The 20,360-nt window shown below is 42.7% G+C and overlaps 1 protein-coding gene across 5 annotated transcripts in view; it reads right to left on the bottom strand.

Moving 5' to 3' along the window:
* The window catches only part of ARID5B (AT-rich interaction domain 5B), a 164,778-nt gene that overhangs the window by 23,486 nt on the left and 120,932 nt on the right, over window positions 1-20,360 (bottom strand). For all 5 annotated transcript variants that reach the window (XM_088130006.1, XM_088130026.1, XM_088130018.1 and 2 more), the window contains 2 exons: window positions 13,183-13,387; window positions 8,924-8,976 (listed from right to left, as the gene is read on the bottom strand). In XM_088130006.1, the coding sequence (XP_087986132.1) occupies window positions 8,924-8,976; window positions 13,183-13,387 (258 nt within the window). The remainder of the gene's footprint in view (window positions 1-8,923; window positions 8,977-13,182; window positions 13,388-20,360) is intronic.

Raw genomic sequence — 20,360 nt, 5'->3', positions numbered from 1 at the left:
GGAAATCAGTATCAAAACTTGCCAAGTTGGGTGTGTGTGTGTGTGCTGTAATTTTAATCTAAAAAGGAGATGAATGGTACAATTAATTAGTACTGATTAGGAGAAATGGTGCATTTCCTGCCCTGCATAAAGGTAAAATGCTTTCTTTGCAAAAAGCAAGGATCAGAAGTAAAATAAATGTTACTTGGTGATGTTACAATTTCAGACAAACAATCCTATCTTTGTTTTCTTCTCATTAGACATAATCGCTACCTCTTTCTGGCTGGAGATTAAATTTTTATTCAACAGTATCCTGAAATATTTGAGCGTTGATAGAACTGGGCAAAAAATATTCACCTATAACTTTTCTTCCTGGCCTTGTCTCTGAAATCGCCCTTGTAGCTACTGTGGTCACGCAGACATACCCTGATTCAGTCAGTGACCCTCCTCCTAAACACTGCAGAGCGGTTGTGTGCACAGAACAGATGTTCCTTGCTCATTCCACCCTCCCAAACCTTAAACCCCGGAGCACAGCTGCAAGTTCAATGCTTTGCCTCTCATGCGGGAAAACCTTAACGAGAGATCTGAGCATGTGCAGACATACAATCCATGTTTGTCTGTGCTTCACACCATGCACGCAGAAAGAAATCTGCAATCGGGTGGAGACGAAGCCCCGCTAAAAATGTATGTGGGATGTTTGTCCAGAACTGGCCCAGGACACAACCCCCGTGCTTTACAGCTGGTCTTCCATGCCCATTGAACTGTGATCGCAGCAGTGGTTGAAGGAAAACAAGGGAGAGTAGGATTTGTGCTTCCAGAGGTCGGAGAGGTTGCAGGAGCCCCATGAAGGCTTTGGACACCAGCACAAAAGTTCCTGCCTCTCGGGCGGGGGCTCTTTGAAAAGGGGGACTACAGCAGCTAAGAACAGTTGAGGTTCTTTTTCAGGGCCTGGCACAGGCTTCAGGGAAGTGGGATTCCCCATTCATTCTGTGGATGAGCAGCTCTGTTTTCTCCCCAATACATGCAGGGAGCTGTTTCCTCAAAGGATGGGACTGTGGACGCGGTCCAGCATCTGATCCCTGCAAGGAAGGATGGGAGCGGAGAATGTCCCCTTCTTGACTTCGGCTGGTCTTCTCCTGGTCTGGTTAGGTTGGACTCCGCTGATTTCTTCTGCTATGCTCCTAGGCTGGTCCACCACAGGAGAGCATCTAAGCAGGCAGGCTTGTGTCTCCTTCACTCATGTATCACCACAACCAGCTCCCAGAAGAGGGCAGAAGGAGAACCTTCTTGGAATGGCTTGACTGCTGGAAATGTTACGTTTCCCAAGGAAGACTCTCAAAGACCTGCAGGGTAGAAATCATGGTCTGCAACCAGTGGGCGTGGAGTAGGAGCATCATGTAGAAGAGCTTTGAAATAGGGCCTGCAAAAGCTATGCCAGAATGTGTTTTCCAGCCCGGAGAACTAACATGTCAGGAAAGCTTGTAATAACTCATAGGTAGTTTTGAAGATCAAGGTAAAAACATCCTGCTCAATTGTGATTGCTGTATGTTTTGGATTAAAACTGAATGCCTCCTTCCCCTCTTAAATGCCCATTTTAGCAGAATAGATGCCACTCTCATCTCTGCTAATGCTGATTTCTGAGGTGGAAATGTTTAATGGAGCCCTTTTTAAAAATCCAAATTCAATGTGGTTTTGGCAGTCATAGCTACTCTGGAATCAATAGGAAGCATTACGTTTGGTAGGCTCACCAACATAAGACTCACTGTGTCACACCTGTTTTGTGAAATGATATAGCCAAGGAAGTAATTGTCAGCTGTACCTTCAATATTTCATTTCTCCCTAACCTCTCTGTTTACTGTCGTTTCTCCCTTCTTGCCCTATTTCAGGATAATATTCTATATGTCTGATGAAAGGAGCTGTTCTCTATACAAGCTGATGTCATAAGAACTTAAGAAATATGTTAAGGTGCCTTTATCTGCTTTTATTAAAGATGCATGTTATATGCACAGATGCTGTCCATATGGTCGTCAGCAGAGTCTCATGGAAACAGACTCTGCAGCAGACAGAGAAACTCCTGATGTTGCATTAGACCCCTGAAGCCCCATCCATTTCTCTCCATCTCTCTCTCCCCCTTGCTCTGCAGCTCTGATCAATCACGCATTCTGACACAGCAAGGAAACTCTAATCACAAGATATTCTCTAGACATTAAGGTTCATTTTCATTCTTTTGTAAATGCCCTTACTCCCCATTCTGGACAGTTCCATTCAGGCTGATCAAGGCAACCACATTAGAAATAGAAAAAACCCTAAATCCAAGTTATTAACAGGAGCTTCCATGTTCAGAAACGGTTCAGTGCTGGATCCCATTTTTCAGAGAAGAACCAGGGAAGTTAGCTATTTTATGCCTCGTTAAAGAGATTCCAGAGACCAGCATCTGGTTGCTTTGGAAAATGAATCTTGGACAAGAGGATCTGGCAAGACAATTCTTAGAAATGGACTGCCCTTCAGAGCTCTGGATGAACTGCAGTAGAGCTTTGCATCTTGAAGGACAAGCATCTCTGGAGTGTAGCAGCAGCCACCATTAAAAGTGCTCATAGTGCTTTGGTCCTTGAAACAAAGTCCCCTACCACAATCTGTGCAAAAAATTGTTAAATGGTGTCAGCATACACATCCTTTCATTTTAAAGGATGACTGAGGTCCAGAGACCTTGCTAGAGCTTCACATAAAGAAAAGGATAATTCTAGCATGTCAGTGTTATTTCTGAGAGACTGGTGTTATGCTAACTCAGAGGATCTTTTTTTCAACATCCCAGTCCTTTGTCTCAAGACAAAAAAACAAGGGTAATCTATCTTCTGGCTGAGAATACATCCAGTAATTCATTCAAGAGTGAGTTTCTGTGTTCAAATCATGTGTCAACTAATGCTGGAAGGGCCACAGGAAATCCTTGACTGACTCACTATTTGCTCCGTGTGGCTACCAGGACCAGAGCGTGCCTCAAGGCTGCAAACATCCCCCTGGACAGCTGTCTGAGGGGTACCAGGGAATGGTAAGTTATCTTGTTCCGGTTTGCCTGGAGCTGACGGTTGTAACTGATTAATTCCGAGTAACTTTAATCCACCCGATTGCATGGGCAGCCTGTATGTGCATGTCTGGTCTGGCTTCGGAGCTTCACAAGAGTTTTCCGGTTTCACTGAAGACCCAAGTAATAGGAAAGCCACAAAAGACTTTCGTCCTCGAGCCAAACTAGGCAGCGCCAGAGACGTTTTACACAAAATACAGATAAACACCATGCTTCATGCAGCCCCAGCTGGGATCATGTGCTCCTGTGGGATCTGAGTTACAGAAGGCACGCCCAAATAACAAGCTTGCTCTGAAAAACAGAGGCTTCCCCCCTTTCAAGCCAGAAGCCTCTTCTGCCTTGCTGAAAACTTGATCCAAGCGTGGGGCTCTTGTACAGCCTACATCTTGCAGAGACGGTGCTGGGGCATCACGAGTGTTGCCCGGTGGTCCTGCTCAGATGAGGAAAACTTTCTCAAGCATACATGAGTCCCAAAGTCCTGAAAGCTTAAATGAGAACAGGTAACTCTCTTCCACTGGGAAATCTGCGCGTGCAACTTCACTCCGTCGGAAGAGAAGATATTGCCGAGGTTGTAAAGCGGTGGGAAAATTCCAGGGAAGTGGCCCCGTAGGAGAGAACAATTACCTTTCCCAAGCAGGACAATATTGATGTATCAAATACTATTAGGGAAGAGGATTCATAAAAAGACTTAGCTATTTTAAAAGAAAAAATGGCTACATTTCTTTGAAAACATTTGATTTTGACGACTCTGTCATTTCCTCATTATTTATTTCATGCTGCTGCCTTTTTGCATTCATTACAGCATTACTTGAATAAAAGATCCTGAACCATGTACCGTGAGATCTTTTACTCAGAGAGCAGTCACAGCCGAAAAGCATCTTCTTAACAGAAGGCCGGCCTTTCAGCCTCTCCCTTCCGTTTACAGAAGGGAGCCCATTCACTTCATGGAAAGTTGACTCCAAAGCACGAGTGTGCATAGGATTTTGGCCCAATTCCATCTCAGTGATTTCAACTAATTCTTACATGAATGTATGAAGATCCTCTGTCATGTAAACTGGCAGAGCGATAGAGGAAGAATTGGCACAGGGCTCCTGGTTAGAGTGGGGGGAAAAGATCTGCTTTAAAGTGATTCTGAATGTCAAAAGCAATTTTAGGAATGTGATAAAACTGGAATTGGATAGTTCTTCCAACACAGAAATGTCCTTTGTAAAGCTGAACACATGGGCTTCCCCTTCAAGCTAGAGACGAGATGTCTGTCCCATTGCAACCTGACTTCTAAGGGACAAGTGGAAACTTTGCAGTCATTTGGGGTATGGAGATCACACTCACAGCCTGGGGAGCTCTACTGAGTGACTTATTTCCTCTTTAACTGTATTTTCCTGGCCACTAAAGGAATATCTTCTCTTGGGATGAAACAGGAAGGAAAGAAACTTCTTTTTATTGAATTAGGTCCCTCTTAGTAGTCTGATTTCTGCCTTGCCCATCCAGACAAATAAAATGAAAGAGAAAGAAGTGGGAAAGAGGAGAAGGAGAGATAGGCTTGGTCTTACTTAGGCACGCAGCAATAAGCCATGACTTGCGGGCAATACAACCCTCAAGCAGAGCATTTCAGAGAGGTATCTCACAGGCTGCAACCTATTTGGAATGGATTCCCTCAGGGGGGAAAAATCATTTCTGGGGTGCCTGTTCTTGAATGTTTACCTCCAAATCATGGACTTCATGAGAAAAGTTGGATTCCAAGATACTAAAGTCAGTCACTAGATAATTAAGTCTGCGTGTTGAACCCTAGCAGTTTGCATTTTTGTCTTTAAAGTACCTTTCCCTAAAATGACCATTACTACCTAATGTATCCCATATTTTAGACAACTGTGTCCATCCAGCCTCAGAATGGGGGCACCTGGATTCTCGCTGAGATCCCTTGCAAATGAAACTCTCCCATTAGATAGTTCTTTACATATATACAATTGAATTAACTGAAAATAAATATACAATTAATTCCCAGCCCTGAAATGTCCTGTTTTAAATATGCATCAGCTCATAGCATTTTGGAACACCTCATAAATTTGTCTTCAGCTGGTGGGAATATAGTGTATAACATAATATCTGACAATTTCCATTGTGAGAATGTAAACAATGTACTTGCTTTAATTAAAAAGGTGCAGATACTACTTCATAGTTATTTCTATTTGCAAAATGGACTGTCACAACTGTCTCTAAAATGCACATAATTCAGAGAGACTGTCTTCCCTATTTTTCTCTCTAAGTGTTACTGTTTTGTTGCTGTTCAGTCGCTTCCAGCTCTTCATGATCTGACAGTTTCACCAGGATTTGAATTCTTGGAATTGGCCATGTAGTCTTTGTCAGCCTCTTTTTCACTGCTTTCCATTCCTCCAAGTATCAGGGTCTGTTTCAAGGACTCTCACCTTTGCATTATGTACCCAAGATATCTCAGCTTTAGCTTCATTCTTAGGACTTTCAGTGAGCAGCCCAGTGTAACTTCATCTGGCCACCCAAGGTTCTGTCAACAATCTTCTCCAGCACCAACATTCAAAGGCATTGATCTTTTTTTGTTGTTGTTTAGTCTTTCTGATGGCCCAGTTTTCAGAGCTGTATGTTACAACTGAGAAGACCATGGACTTGACCTTTGTTGTCCATGTAATATCTCAGCACTTTTAACATTTTGTCTAGATTTCTTTTCTTTCTTCCAGGTAGCAGATGTCTCTTTATTTCATGGCTATAGTTGCCAAACTTTATCCTAGGAGGATGAAGAAGTCTGTTACTATTCTGCCTATTTGCATTGGATCGGCATTTCCTGTTAACATAACCTTTTGAATTTTGATTTTTTTTTTTTTATGTTGAGCAGCAGACTGGATTTTGCACTCTCTTCTTTCACCTTCCACAAAAGATTCCCTGTCTTTCTCACTTTCAGCCTTCATAGTTGTATCAGCAGTTTTAACTTGAATTTCTACTTCTTCTAACCCAACGTTTTTCATGATATTTTCTGCATTTAAGTGTTGTTATAAAAACTTGGAACCTTTCTTTCCCAACTTTGAACTATTCAGTTGCCAATATACCTTTCTCACTATTGTTCCTAGTCATCATAGATTTTTAAGGAGAAGACCCAGTTTGCTGTGGTGCAGACAGCCAAAGGCCTTTGCATAATCAACAAAGCAAAAGGAAACATCCTTTAGGAGCTCCCGTGCCTTTTCCATAACCCATCAGGTGCTACCGATGCGATTTCAGTTGCTGCTGCCTCTTCTGAAATCAGCTGCTGTTTCTGGCAGTGTGATGTCCAAGCACTGCTGAAGTCTGAACGACAACATCTTGAGGGTGAACCTGCCAGCATGTGAGGTTCCTGCAACTGCTCTGTATTTCGAGCATTCTTCAGCACTCCCCTTTTATGGTCATCAACTGATCAATATAAATTGATCTTTTCCAGTCCCTTGGCCACTGCTGTCTCTTCCACACCGGCTTGTCAACCTCAAGGAGGAGATTTCAACCAGTTCCGCTGTGATTCCATCAACTCCTGGAGTCTTGCCCTCAGTGATACTTTCTAGGACCCCCTGAGCTTCACTTTCTAGTACCTCTAGCTCAGTTTTTTTCTAGGACCTCTGAGCCCTTGGGGAAGTTTCTAACCATAAATGGGATGCATTTCCAAATAAAGCTCTTCATGACTGGATGTATTAACTCTGTGAGAACATCCCTCTATGAAATACAGCTGGTGCTGACTTAGCTCCCTGATATCATCCGGTTCCTTGCTGACGGTAAAGCACTGGTCCAAAATGCTCCTGAAGCCAAATCCAAGGAAAAGCAGATTTCCACTCAGCCAAATGGTTTCATTTTCCAGTCAAAAGCTTTTCTTTTCTTTTCATCCAATAAATAAAGCATATACTATTATAGTATTTAAAAAATGCTTATCAAAATCAGACCAACCCTAAAACCAAGTCTGAAATATAAAAGTCTATCCAAAGTTCTTCCTAAGAGTTAAGTGGATGGAGCACTGAAGGCTCGGTAAGGGATGGGATTCCTTAAAATTACAACAATTGAAAAGCTGGTAAACTGAAATGATACCAAAGACCAAGACTTTTCCTCTGATTCTACTTGCTTGATTTGGGATTTCTGCAAAATTTTTAATCTCTGTTGTAAAATAGCTGGTTTTCACCACTTTCACTGGTTGAGGGGGAAAAAGTTGCTCCCTGCACTCAAATGACCACAGGCTTGATGCAGCTTCAAATGTTGTCCCAGTTTGTGCTGAACAGAGCCAGGAATCCAAGCTAAGATTCCAATCCCAGCATACAATACCCCCGCCACGCCCCGTTTAGAGTCCTTCCTAATCTCTTTCCAGTTTCCACCCTGGCACCTTGTTTGGAGGTCCCCGACTCTCTCTGTGGCACAGAATCCCCTGGAGAGGGGCTGACGGGAATCTCTTCGATGGGATAATTCAAAAGGGCGCCAATTGTTTAGCCGGCCCATTGAATTCCACGGCTAATTCAGACACGCGCACGCACACACACACACGCACCCCCAGTGAAAGTCAAGCTTCTTGCCGCATGCCTTGGAACAGTGTGTTAATTAAGGTATTTTCGTTTCGTTTTTTAAGTATGGCAATAACCATATGAAACTTGCAATTTAACACAGTTTTCCTTCAAAGCATGACCCACTAAATTTATGGACATTACTCCTGAATAAATAAGAGCAGAGTTAGCCACACAAGTAGACTAAAATAAAAGCAACAAACATCAATTAAAGGGTGAGCTTAAAAAAAAAAAAAAAAGCTTGCGTGCGTTCATTATTTTCTGTAATAACGAAAGCATCTCAACAGCCATTAGCAACACAGTTATTAAAATGAAACAATACACTTTTTCTTACAGACAAATTGTTTGCTTAAATTCATTTCAGGTTTTATCTGTTACTTCATTATAACCTAAATGCAGCCAAGCTGCATATTTTCTGGACAAAGGCAAAACTGTCGTTTGCCATACATCTAGCTACGTCTGGTGCGTCTCTTTTGAATCCAGTTGCACAAGGAAATGCAGAAAGTCCTCTGGGCATCAAAGGGCAGGGAGACCATTTCCAGCTATGAACTTCTTATGTCAACTGGCCTTGTTCCAGGCGCCATCTCTATCCACCATATTAGGCAGCTCTTTCTTCTCATTTCAAGATCTTAATCACAGTTTGTTGCTCCAATATTTTATTGGTTTGGGACACATGCTGTAAAATCCACCACCATCAATTTTCCCCACGAGCTAAAAACAACGGCTCTGTGTCAGATACTGTTAGTTAATAAAAAGCATCGGTGCGCTGTGTTCCCTCCCCACTGTTCTGAACTCCAGATAGCTTCCTGTTTACATGGCCTGACCCTTTTCTGCGAAAGACTGTTACCATTCAAACAAGAAAAGACACTGCACCACGCCACGCCATAATGGACACTGCTGATTACTTTTTAAAGTATTTAATATATTCCCCATACTTGACAAGAACAGATGTCGGGGACTATGCCAAGTCACGTGTTCTTTTATGCAATCTTGGCTAGTTGTACAAGAATAGCCCTTTCTCGACATAGGAAAAAATGACAGACCCAAACAATTTCCTTGACAAGGAAGAGTTACGTATGTTTTCCACTCAGAATTGGGTTTTTTTGTTTTTCTTTTTTTTTTACAGCAAGTTTACAGTTTTGCCAAGCTTGGAATTAATTCAGACTGTTTCCAAAACAGAGCCCCATAAACTCAAAGTGTTTTCTGCAGCACTGGATCATTTTTTGTTTTATTTTTTAGTTGTATTTAACACACACACACACACACACGGCAAAAACATGAGAAAATTAGAGTGCACATTTTTTTCCTCTGAAGTCACTTCAACACTTACTGTTTCATATCCTCCCAGTTTTTGAGCAGCTTGAAACATAGTCCAAAGGTTAACTGTTAGAGGGACAATAAGCATTGAGATAAGCGTTGCATTAACCATCTTTCCAAGAAATGCAAATGAAACAATCTTTCTTTGACAATGAAGCAAGAAAAACAATAATCACATCCACACACACAAGTTTAGACAAAAACAGAGAAACAGTCTGCAAAACATATTTACATAATTCAAAGTGTAAACTCTGCCTGTGCACAGATGTCGTTCTTTTAAAAAAATCACAAGGGGAGCATTCCACTTAGAAATTACAGTTACAGGTATTAACTGTAATTCAGTTAAATTAACTGTAATTTCTCTAACCTGTTAGAGTTACAGGTATTAGAAAACAATTACTTCTTCTAGGATAAGAAATAATTGGTACTTCTATTAAAGCTTTGCTGTATATATTCCTATATCAAATGCATTCATTAATGAAGAAAGGAGTAGTTTCTTAAAGTGGCCTAACGAAGGGAGCAGTAAACTGGAGCACACATACCGAGCAGCCCCTGAGGGCTCTGAGTCAAGAGCCTCGGCCAGGACCCAGAAACCCTCTTCCACCCAGCAGTTCGGGGTCTACATGTGCCCCTACTACAGCTGCACCGGAGACGGGTAGGGGGCAAGATGGCCCCAGAGAGGGCCTTCTGTGGAGGAGTGGCTCTTCCAGGGGGCCTGACAGCATGCTGTAACCAAGGTTTCTCCCCCCTAACCCTCCAGACCCACTCAGTGCCAGTTCTCATCCTGGGAAAGCCCCTGGACAATCCAGTTTGGAAGGCTGCTCTAAGCTCAAGCTAGAGGGGCTGTGGGGGGGGGGCAGGGCTGCTCTCAGTTGGTGCACATTGGTTCAACTGAGCCCTGAGGGTACATGGGCAAAACGCTTCCTATAGACAACTGTGCCCGGAGCGTATCTGAGAGTGCAAAGGCTTTTCCTGCCTTTCTTCCCAACAGCTGATGCGTTCATCATCAATGGATGGCTGGGGTTATGGGGACATGAAGCCGAGCATATTTTCTTGGCTCCGGCACTTGGCCTAGGAGCATTGTTATGAGATCTGTTGGGCAAATACTGTGTGTTGAAGGGAGCCCTGGGAAAGGATGTTCACCCCAATCCCTTGCCAGCCTGGTGAGCCTGGCCATCCCCTCCTCCATCTAACACTTGTTGAAGAGCAGGAAGTCTCGTAGTGGTTGGACAAACAACTCTTCCTTCAAGGAACATGTGAACGGTTACCGATCTTCTCTTACAGGAACACTTGATAAGCTTTCAAGAATGTCAGGGTTCTCTCAGGCAAAATGACTGAGCCGGTCCCTCCGATTGTCCAACATTTTAAAAAGGCCCAAAGCGTGCCTTGCTCGGCTGGTTGGGTTCAGACGATGCCTCAAAAGCCTGAGCAGGAATTTGGGGGGGGGGGCGGAAGCAAAAATAAAAAACAGCCGGGACAATCTTTGCTGCACTTTCTTCAAATATGGCGTTTTGCTTCAAATTTGGAATATTTCTTAAGAACATGAACAATTTTTAATGGCCCCCTTTAGATATTGAAGTCATGAAGGTAAGTTTTAAAAGCTGAGGAAATATATGCGAAGGCCCCAAAGCTGCAGAAGTTCTGTGAAGAGGTTCCACCAAAAGTAACAGGGGAGGGAGACCTCACGGCCAGCTTGCTACCTTCCAAGAATGTCGGAAAGGGTGTTCTTATTTCTTCTTATTTATCGTATTTATACAGCCTCCCATCTTACATGAAGTGGCTCTTATATCTCCACTAGGAATGCTTTCCCCTTTTCTCCTGCCTTAAGCTCAACCGAGATGGGCACCAACTGGTTCCTTCTACTGCAGATACTAAATTTAAGGAATCAGACTGAGCCTCATCAGACGGCATGAACTTGGGGTTACACTAAATAAGTGCCCTTTGGCATCTAAATACCGATTGCTATTATCATGTTAGAATTCATCACGAGCTACAATTTGGGTCACTGTGGAAGTGGCAAAACTGATAATCTCTTAAACATCTAAGAAAACATGCAAATTCAGTCTTTCTGCATGGTCTAGATTCACTTTCCATTCGCAAGTTATCAGAGACAGAAAGAAAGATCCTTTGATGTGATTACTGTATATTCTTCCTGTAGAAGCTATTTTAAAATATCATGCATGTTTGATATCTTTTTCTTTAAGTTACAAATAGAAGAAAAAGGTTCCTGTCTTCAAAACTCCTGGTCCTGTAAGCTTTAAAGAATGTGATAAACACAGGTTGCTTGTTTCTGTCAACTCAATTATATACTAATCCACGAGAGAGCTTCTTCTCCTGGCTGCGAATGAATATTACGTAAAAAACGGGTGTCCTCCAGTCAGCAGATCGCATTACTGACCTTGGTAGCCCACCAACAAAGGAGTTATGTGGTCTGAACAGGTTCTTCTGACTCAACACATTATTTTCACACGTCCAGGTTGGAAAACTGCGGTCAGTAACAATCCTGGCCGTCAGATGGATAATTTGGCTCCCCTTCAGCAGTTTTTCCTCCTCTGGAACCCTCCCTGGAATACCCCCAGCCAAGTCTCTGGGACTACACTTCCCATCAGCCTCAGCCAGAACAGCGATGCCAGTATGTGGAACTGAAGAGAGATGAGGCCAATATATGCTGGGAAGGCCTTTATCTCGCTGGGAGGTCATGAGGGACGCTGCACTTCGGCGTCTCCAGGAACACCAAAGCCTTTGCTTAACCCAGCTGATCTCCTCAGAGGCTCCTTCTGGGGCGATTTTGCCCTAGCGCTGGGCAACTGAGATCCAAGAGATCGCTTCATAGCAAACTGCAGCTTTCTAAACTATATTCCTGTTTTCTAAAATTTATTAAGGATAGATTTGGGGGGGAAACACTGCAATTTTTTCCCCCTCTCTCTCTCTGACACACACACAGACACACATCTTAAAACTTTCTGAATAAAAAGCATTGCTAAATCTTGCATTTTCCCTGAGCTATCAGAAGCTTTGCTCAGGCCTTGATTTAACAGGAATCAAATGCATAATGCAACAAAGCTGTTCATAGTACATTAATTCTGCTTCTATTTCAAGCAGCTAGTTTTTCAAGCAAACATTGTAATCATTTTAGAGTTATGTAAGCTTTTAATGGCTGCTGGAGGTCTGTTGCAATCAGTGTCAATTGCTATTAGGTATGTAAATTGTTATGTAAAACATACCGGTTTGACATTCTGCATCAAAATAACACGTGACTTTAATCTCAGGAGAGAGGTTTGGATACATAGTATTTCCAAATACATCTCCCTCCCTTTACAATAATTTATAAAACTTACAGATGATTCAGAACACATCCTTTAGACTTCATGACATTATTCCATCCATTGCACAGAATGCTTATGCAGCATTTAATTAGTTATTTGTCCTCTATTAGTGATTGCTTTTTAAACAGTGGTAAGTCCTCATTTGAAACAATTCTTTGCATGGTGTTCTCTTATACTCAGTTACACTAAATATGATTTTTAAGCCTGGTATTTCCTTCACCAGTTTCCTGGTCTTGTTTAAACACCTTCTTTAGATGTGTACATCCTCTCCCCCAAAGTAAAACTGGGTAGGATGCAAGTAAATGTTATTTTTAACTCAAGCAGCTATCATGAGTACCAGCTGATTTAACATAACTCCTTCTTCTGCACTGTTTTTCCAAGAGGGAAGTTACAGAAGCATTTTACACCTTGGTATGTACTTTAAAAATATAACAATGCAGTCCTATCCAGGCCAATTTGTGGAATAAGTCCTGCTAGGAACAAGAGACTTCTTCCCAAGAAAGTGAGACAGGATTGCAGACTAAATTCCTCGTAGCAGTTCAACTGGAGGACCTTATGGAGTAGGGGATGAAGAAAGAATCAATCTACAGATCAACCCAGGACCAATACTGTACTTGTGCCCATCTAGTGTCATCTAGACTTTAAAGGCCCACGGATCGCCCACAGAAGATTGGGGATTTACTTTTAGCATGGCATTCCCCAAACCTGGACAGGTTGCTCGAAGCGGTTGGGAAAAACCAAAACTCCTCCAGAATATAAAGGCCTTTGGTATGCCTAAATGCCTCTCGGGATGCTGAACATGACTTGGATAATAAGCGTACAGTGCAAATTTAAAATTAACTTTGGGGTCACATCATCTTAAACGCTGCCCATTCTTACCAAGTCACATTCAAAGCCTAAACTGTTTTAAAATATCACACAAAAATGCAATGAAAATTCTACTTACTCTGCTTAAAACCGAGGTAGGGTATTCGTTCAATGGGCGTTTTTCTTTCTTTCATGTATTTATAAAGTGCCACAAGGAAGGCCTGTTCATCTGCTCTGCATTCCTCACCAACAGAAATCCTGGATTTGTCCTCATTTGAGCCCTTTTTACAGTTGCTGTTATTATTTTTGGTTTTGGACAAAGGTGATCTAGCCTCACATTTTACCTGGAAGGAAAGAAGAGATGGCAGATTAAATCTTGCAGACTGTCTGATCCAGTTTTCATTCCCTTCTGACCTATCATGGCTTCTATTTCTCAGAAGGTCGAATTGTGTTGCTGTTCCTTCACATTAAAGCTTTTCTCAGAGCTTAAGTTGCTCTGTGCTTTCATGTGGTCACATCTACAAAGGGTGATGCACAAAGACAGGCCGCGCCCAGTCTGTTTGGCGGCCATGTGGGAACCAAACTACTCTTTTACCCCATTTTAATATGACCAAGCAACTGATTTCTGGATGAACTTCTGTGCTTAGCAGCTGCCTTCATTTTCAGGAATGACCTCTACCCACCAACAGACGCACACTTGCATCCAACGGCTCTTTGCCCTTTCGGTCAGCTGAGAGAGCGGTTTCCAGTCCCATCCTTTGGGGAGACAGAAGAAAGCTGGCGATGAGTCCAGCTCTTTCTTGCCACAACCAGGTGAAGAATTTCGAAGGGCAAGTGAAGGCAGGACAACTGGAGAGGGGGTTCTGCAGGAGATGCTTTCTGTTGGTCCTGGCCTTGGGAGATATTTAGCACTTCTCAGGCAGAAAACGTTCTGGACTCACCAGCCAGAAGTGGCTACAGGGAACTGACAGACCCCGCTGCTCCCATCATACGCCCTGATTCCATTGCCTACCTCTACTTAGCTTTAAGGCCTTTGATCCTTAAAACTGTCTGATAGGACCTTCTCTGTTGTGGTGGCTGCCCCCTGGAACCTGAGGCCCTGGAGGTTCAAGAGGCCCTGCTCCTGCCCTCCTTTAAAGGGGCCATGATGACCTGCCTCTTTCCCCAAGGGCTGGGCTAGGCTAGGAGCATGCACCTCTGTGGGAGTTTTATTAATGGGCCAGCATATTAGTCCCTGGCAGGAACTTCATGGGGACATGCAAGGGCACCACTCAGCAGCCTGAGGTCTGTCAATGGCCTGCCTTGATGCCCATCACTCTCCTTGGACATTTCTTTTAATGGGAAGCCCACTGTGGCAAGAGAGAGCAACAGACCCCGAAATAATGGACTCCCAGGAAGACCCACCCATATTCTTGGAATGTAAAAATGAAGGTGATGGCGGCCAGTGAGCCAACCAGCCCTGAGAAACACAAAACTCAAGGGGACGATCGAGAATGTCATCTCCCCCCTCCATCCTGCGGACATGGGGTTTGAAAAGGTAACCTCTCCTAATAAATGGGGGTGTTCGATATTTGGCCAGATCCTTCATAGCGACCAGGTTGGGAACAGGCCCACCAAATGGTTCCTCAATGGACCAAAAGGATTATTTTACCAGGCCTAAGGATCTCCTCCACTTTCTGAGAACAGCAATGCAGGAAAGTAAACATTTTTTCCAGTGTGATTGCAATACAAGATCCCTGAGCTTATTTACATTTGCAAAGTATTTATGGAAACATGGGACATTTTTAAAAACTAGACTGGTGTCAGACAAGATCCTCAACTATAGAAACCCATAGTTGTGAACATCCCAAGAATATTTGTAAGATGATAAACATGTGAACTGATTTGGGTGCCCAGAATGTAAAACAGAAGAAAGAAAGAAAGAAAGAAAGAAAGAAAGAAAGAAAGAAAGAAAGAAAGAAAGAAAGAAAGAAAGAAAGAAAGAAAGAAAGAAAGAAAGAAAGAAAGAAAATGACAGGATCCTATGAATTCTTTTATACTTGAAACTTCCACTAAATCAAACTAGTGAATGTCAAGCCTTTATTATGTAGCACTAATACTACAATCTTAAATAAATGATGACCATTTTAGGTGATTATTGGCATTAAAATGCCCTTGTCAGAAAAGACATGATCTGGATACAGTATTAAAAATAAAACATACTCCTATATAAAAGAGACCTTAGATGACTGGATAACTTAGCAGGAACATTTTCTTCATATGTTCATGATGAAAGTAGTGTTTCTATAAATAAAATAGCTGGTATGAATGTCTTGCGGTGAGGTATGAAATACTTTTGTTAAAATTTGGTGAGGGATCATCTGTTTTATTGTGGGCTCAAAGTATAGTTTAAAACTTGCTATTGAAAAATGGATGTGTTTACATGTCTTGTAACGGGAAACTTCTAGCATTCATGGTGAAGGGAAACAATAACATGCATGTACAACAAAAGGTATTTAAAATGTAGGGAATATCTTGAGGCTTATATTATTTCAGGTGAGACTCTAGTTCCAAATTTCACTGAGTCTGAAACTATCTGATGGTCTCCATCTGTATCACTTGAATGTAAAATAATGTCATCTCTGTGCTGAGAGAAAGAAAATTAGAGCCAAAATGAATTAACAGTTCCTATTAATCAAAGGCTAATTTATCAAAAGTAAAAAAAAGTAGAAAAATCTATGATGGGGCATCCCTTAAAAGTAGAGTAGGGTCAGGGGCCAAACTATGCCTGAAACGAGCATGTTCAGAGAGATTTACAATATGGAGGAAAAGAAAAAGGAAGAGGAAACTCTCCACTCCCTTTAATGCACATATGTACACACACTCACACATACACACACCCCTTTGAAACCCGACAAGTGAGATCTGTGAACCTGGGAAGATTCCAGACCATCAATTCTGAGAAGAATGTAATTTAATATTGGAAGTTACTGAGGGTGAAATGAAGATCACAGCTGTCTTTCCTTTCAACAAAAAATGGAGCTTTGCTCTCGAGAACAACCACTCAACACAACTAAGCTGAGGACTGGAACCCAAGGCCTTTTGATTTGCCATCCCAGCCCCTGACCCATTCTGGAGGAAATGGGGTTGGGGGTGGTGACACAGCTCAAAGTGCAGAAGCCACATTGATCATGGGTGAAGGAGACTGTTGGCTTCCCCTTTGAAAGTGGTCCTGTGAGCCTTCCCATTATGGCCTGGCCTGATGTTAGCAGGAAACGGAGAAAACATTGTGGCTGCTTGAAAGACCTGCTGGATGGCCCAGAAAAGATCAAGTCCTCCTTCTGCAAGGAGGGTTGGAGGAGTTTTGTGGCAGCGAGGGGCAGGCTTGCAACTTGGGAGAGGGGCAGGGCAAAGACGTGGATGCATCCAGGAGAAAGAAAAAGAACGGGATTTCTTTTAAATCTCCCTAAGGAAACAAGGGAAAGAGAGGGCTTCCCTGTGATCTCCAGCTGGGCACCTGGTCTGCTGGATTACACGCCAATATTTTATTTCATTCCTCCTCCTGCCCACGGCAGGGTGCTGGGCCTGGAGGGGATCAGGAGGAGCTGTTCAAGTGAAAAGTTACCTTAAGTGCTTTTTATTCAAAGTTTGTGTTCCATCCTGTTTCTTTGGAGCTGTTTGAAAGGAAACTGCTTGTTTTTTCAGGCTAGGATTTATATTCTCCACGCCCCTCTTCAAACTCCCGTCCCACCACCCTTTTCTTTACCGGGCTGTTCTCATCTAAAGTGCCTTTGGCCAGGTCCTGCCTTGTTTTCCAGACTGTTCAGTGCAACCACCACTATTCAGGGACCCTTTAAAAATGGGGTAGGGGTGGGGACAGTGACATGAAAGCCAATTAATGTCAAGAGAACTTGCTCTATATGACAAATGGGGTGATAACTGAAACAAAAGACATGAAAAGAACATGGTCTCTCTGTGTGTGTGGGTGTTGATAGCAGTTACATCAAGGTGTCGTAGGAAGGCAAACAGCCGAGGTCTCCGAGGGGACAATCATGCAAATGGAGTTTAAGTAAATTCCATTTAAATCAGTTGGATTTATTTCTAGGTAAACATGCAGAGAATCAGACTACAGTCTTTGGCTCCAATGATCACTTAGCAAACACACCAATGGCCTGAAATATTTCCAGGCTCCCGTTTGCAGAGATCACAGCCCTGAGAAACAAACCAGAATTGCCCCTGGAACCAATGAATGAGTCTGGCTTGGGGAACTGGGGCGAGAAGGGGCAGGAGAGGGATTTGGGGAAACCCTTTGCGGTGGGAAACGGGCTTCTCGTAACATTCTTATTTTGGACCAATGAAACGTTTTTGTAATTTGAGTTTGACGTTACAGTTTACTCCGTTTAAGCATTCAGATTCTTTGTCCTAATTAACTTCTAGGCCAATAATCTATTTTTACAAGCAGCTGAAGAAGGAGATGAAATGGACAATAATTATTTATTGGACCTTTAGAAATACCAAAGTGAAGGTCTTGTTTTCATAAAGCAGTGAAAGATTGCTTTAAAAATGTGAAATGTGAAATTTTAAAAAATTTAAAATACAATTGATACAACAGAAAAAATTGTCTTGTGCATCTTGGACACCTTAGATTCAATGATTAATGAAATTTAATTCTAACTGCCTTGTTGTTGGAGATATAATTCAGGAATTGGAACAGTAACTCATATCATTTGTGTTTGTCCTACTGAGCTGAAATTGGTACAAATGCCAACATTACTTTTTCAAGGAAGCTGCATATGGTTATATCTCCAGGGTTTTGAATTCAGCAAGGCAGAGTGGACTCTTCATGCAAAGGGAGGAGGTGTCATTCCCAAAAATTGCACCTTGGAAGGACAAACATATATCTAACTTTTCAGCATTAGACTCATGATATATGCTATTAATTAACATCTGAATTAGATTTTTTTTTTGACAAATGGAAAGGAAGAGGAGTTTCAAACTCTCTGATGAAGTTCTGGGAAGTTGGCTGATGTGGGTCTTCCGGGCTGTGTGGCCGTGGTCTTGAAGTTTTGTTTCCTTATGTTTCGCACCTGTGACTGGCATCTTCAGAGTGCAGGAGCACAGACAGGAGCAGTTCTCTCTGTGCCCAGGGTGAGGTGACCCTTTTGTGGGTATTTATAGAGATCTGGGGGGGGAGGGGGGATTGGGTGTGTGTGTGGGGGTTGAGTTGTGGGAAGTTGTTTTCCTTATGAAATAAATGTACCCTCCCTTCCCTCTTTTTAGAATTTTAAATCATCTTATTGTCATCATAGTCATTTATACTGCTTGTGCGTATTGTATCACAGCACCACCTGCAACTGAGGGTAGGTCTCAAAGACCAAGAGTTTGTTTGGTTATTTATTTACTGGGCTTACATGCTGCTTTAATCATTGCCAACTCTAAGCGGCTTATGTAGCTGGTATCCACAACTCAGATTAAAAAAACAACACAATAATGACCAACGTAACAAACAGCAACTGCAAGAGAATAGCCTCATCATGTACCCACCACTAAGGCCTACTGAAGCAGCCAGGTTTTGCTGGTCTTCCTAAACCCTGGGAGGGTTGGAGCCAGTTCCAGAGAGGAGGGTAGCAACTGGCAAGGCCACATTCTAGGCCGCTATTGATGTCTTTCTCTGAGAGAAGCAATGCGGAGAGGGCCCCCCGATCTTACTGAACAGGCCGATATAACTGGGAGCAGGTGGCCATATAGAATTTTGAAGGCAACAACCAACACCCAGAAGCCAAGTGGCAATCAGCACAGCTCTCAAAGCAGAGGTGTTACAAAGGAAACTGAGGTGTGCCCATAACTATTTAAGCTATCACATTCTGGACCTGCTGTGGCTTCCACGTGATGTTCAAGGGCAATAGTCCAAGTGAGAGATGACCAAGGCAAGAGTGACTGTGAGTAAAGTCTTCTGGTCCAGGAAGGGTCATAAATGGCACACCATACCAGGCCCTCTTAACCACAGCTGCCACCTTGGGACAGCATCGGGTTGAGGTGTAAAGCTGAGTATCATCCCTATACTAATGATATCTGATCCATGTTGATGGATGACCTCCCCAGTAGTTTCATGTAGATATTAAATCAGAATGGAGGAGCACTGAGGCTAGAACTCAATTCCCCCTCTGCTGACCAGAACTGACCCTTTGGGAAGGAGAACAACTGCAAAAACAGTGCCTCCAGTCCCAACCCTTGAAGACGGTCCAAAGGGATACCACAGTGAGGGCTGTTGAAGGCCACGGACAGACCAAGCAACACAGGGGGCTTGCCCTCCCCCATCCTCATCTCACCAAAGGTACCCACAAGTGGGCTCAGTGTGGTCTTGGCGCTGTACCCAAGCCAGACTGAAAAGGGCTCAAACAAGCTGTTTCTTCCAGGGTTCTGTAGAGTTGCAGACCCAATTTATAACAAAGTTACTGATCGAGAACTGAATAGTTTCATAATTCATTCAAAGCTGTTGCAAACAGAAGTCTTCATATCTTGGCCAGGTTAATGGGCTGTGCAAATCATTTATTCATTTTGTTTGAACTGTGCCATTATCTTATCGATCGGGTTAGGGATGTGGCTGAAGTACATTTTCATGTTTTGCCCTAAGACCTCCAAAATAAACCTCCAAGCAAAAGTTATTAATTGGCTTCTGAGAAAATGTCTGCAGCCACCTGTGACAGAGCAAGAGAGCAACTCCTCATCCAGTGATGGCTTTTCCCCAACAAGCTGTCCTCCAATTGTTCATCTTCAGTCCTGCATACGACCTTTGCAGACGAGCTCAGCAGATGAGAAAGGATGTGCAAAAGCAGACACAATACCAACCTCTTACCACATTAAACAATTACAATTCTGCAACTGTTTTTAATGATTCGCTGACATGCTATTAACATGCAAAGGACATACAACCCTATATGGCGCTTCACTGTTTACAGCCAGTGCATGATTAGTGAAGTGGGGAAGGCAGACCACTTAAATCTGCTTAAAGCATGTCACAGAGGAAGAGCATCTACTGACCAGCCTGTTGACTTTCGTACACTCACAAAACTGGAGGAGGTCCTGTACCTTTTTACTGAGTTCAGAAACTCCTCAGACCTCAGAAATCACGTTTTCCACCAATATCTCTGAACCATCATGATACCAGTCAATCTTATTTACAGACCAATAGCTCTTAGGTACATAACAGGAAACACAACTGAACTGTGAATTCAAAATTAGTAAGTCTTGTGTAATTTAACATTAGAGAGAAAATTATTGTTAGCATCCATGAAATATGAAACAGACAAAAATAATAATTTAGTCACAGTAAATGTG

This window comes from Python bivittatus, unplaced genomic scaffold (assembly GCF_059951505.1).
Source record: "Python bivittatus isolate LINGU-HERP-01145 unplaced genomic scaffold, Pbiv_v1 ctg000050_np1212, whole genome shotgun sequence".
NCBI classification, from domain to species: domain Eukaryota; kingdom Metazoa; phylum Chordata; class Lepidosauria; order Squamata; family Pythonidae; genus Python; species Python bivittatus.
Note: the sequence above shows the minus strand (reverse complement) of the source record. Positions and strands in the feature narration are given on the sequence as shown.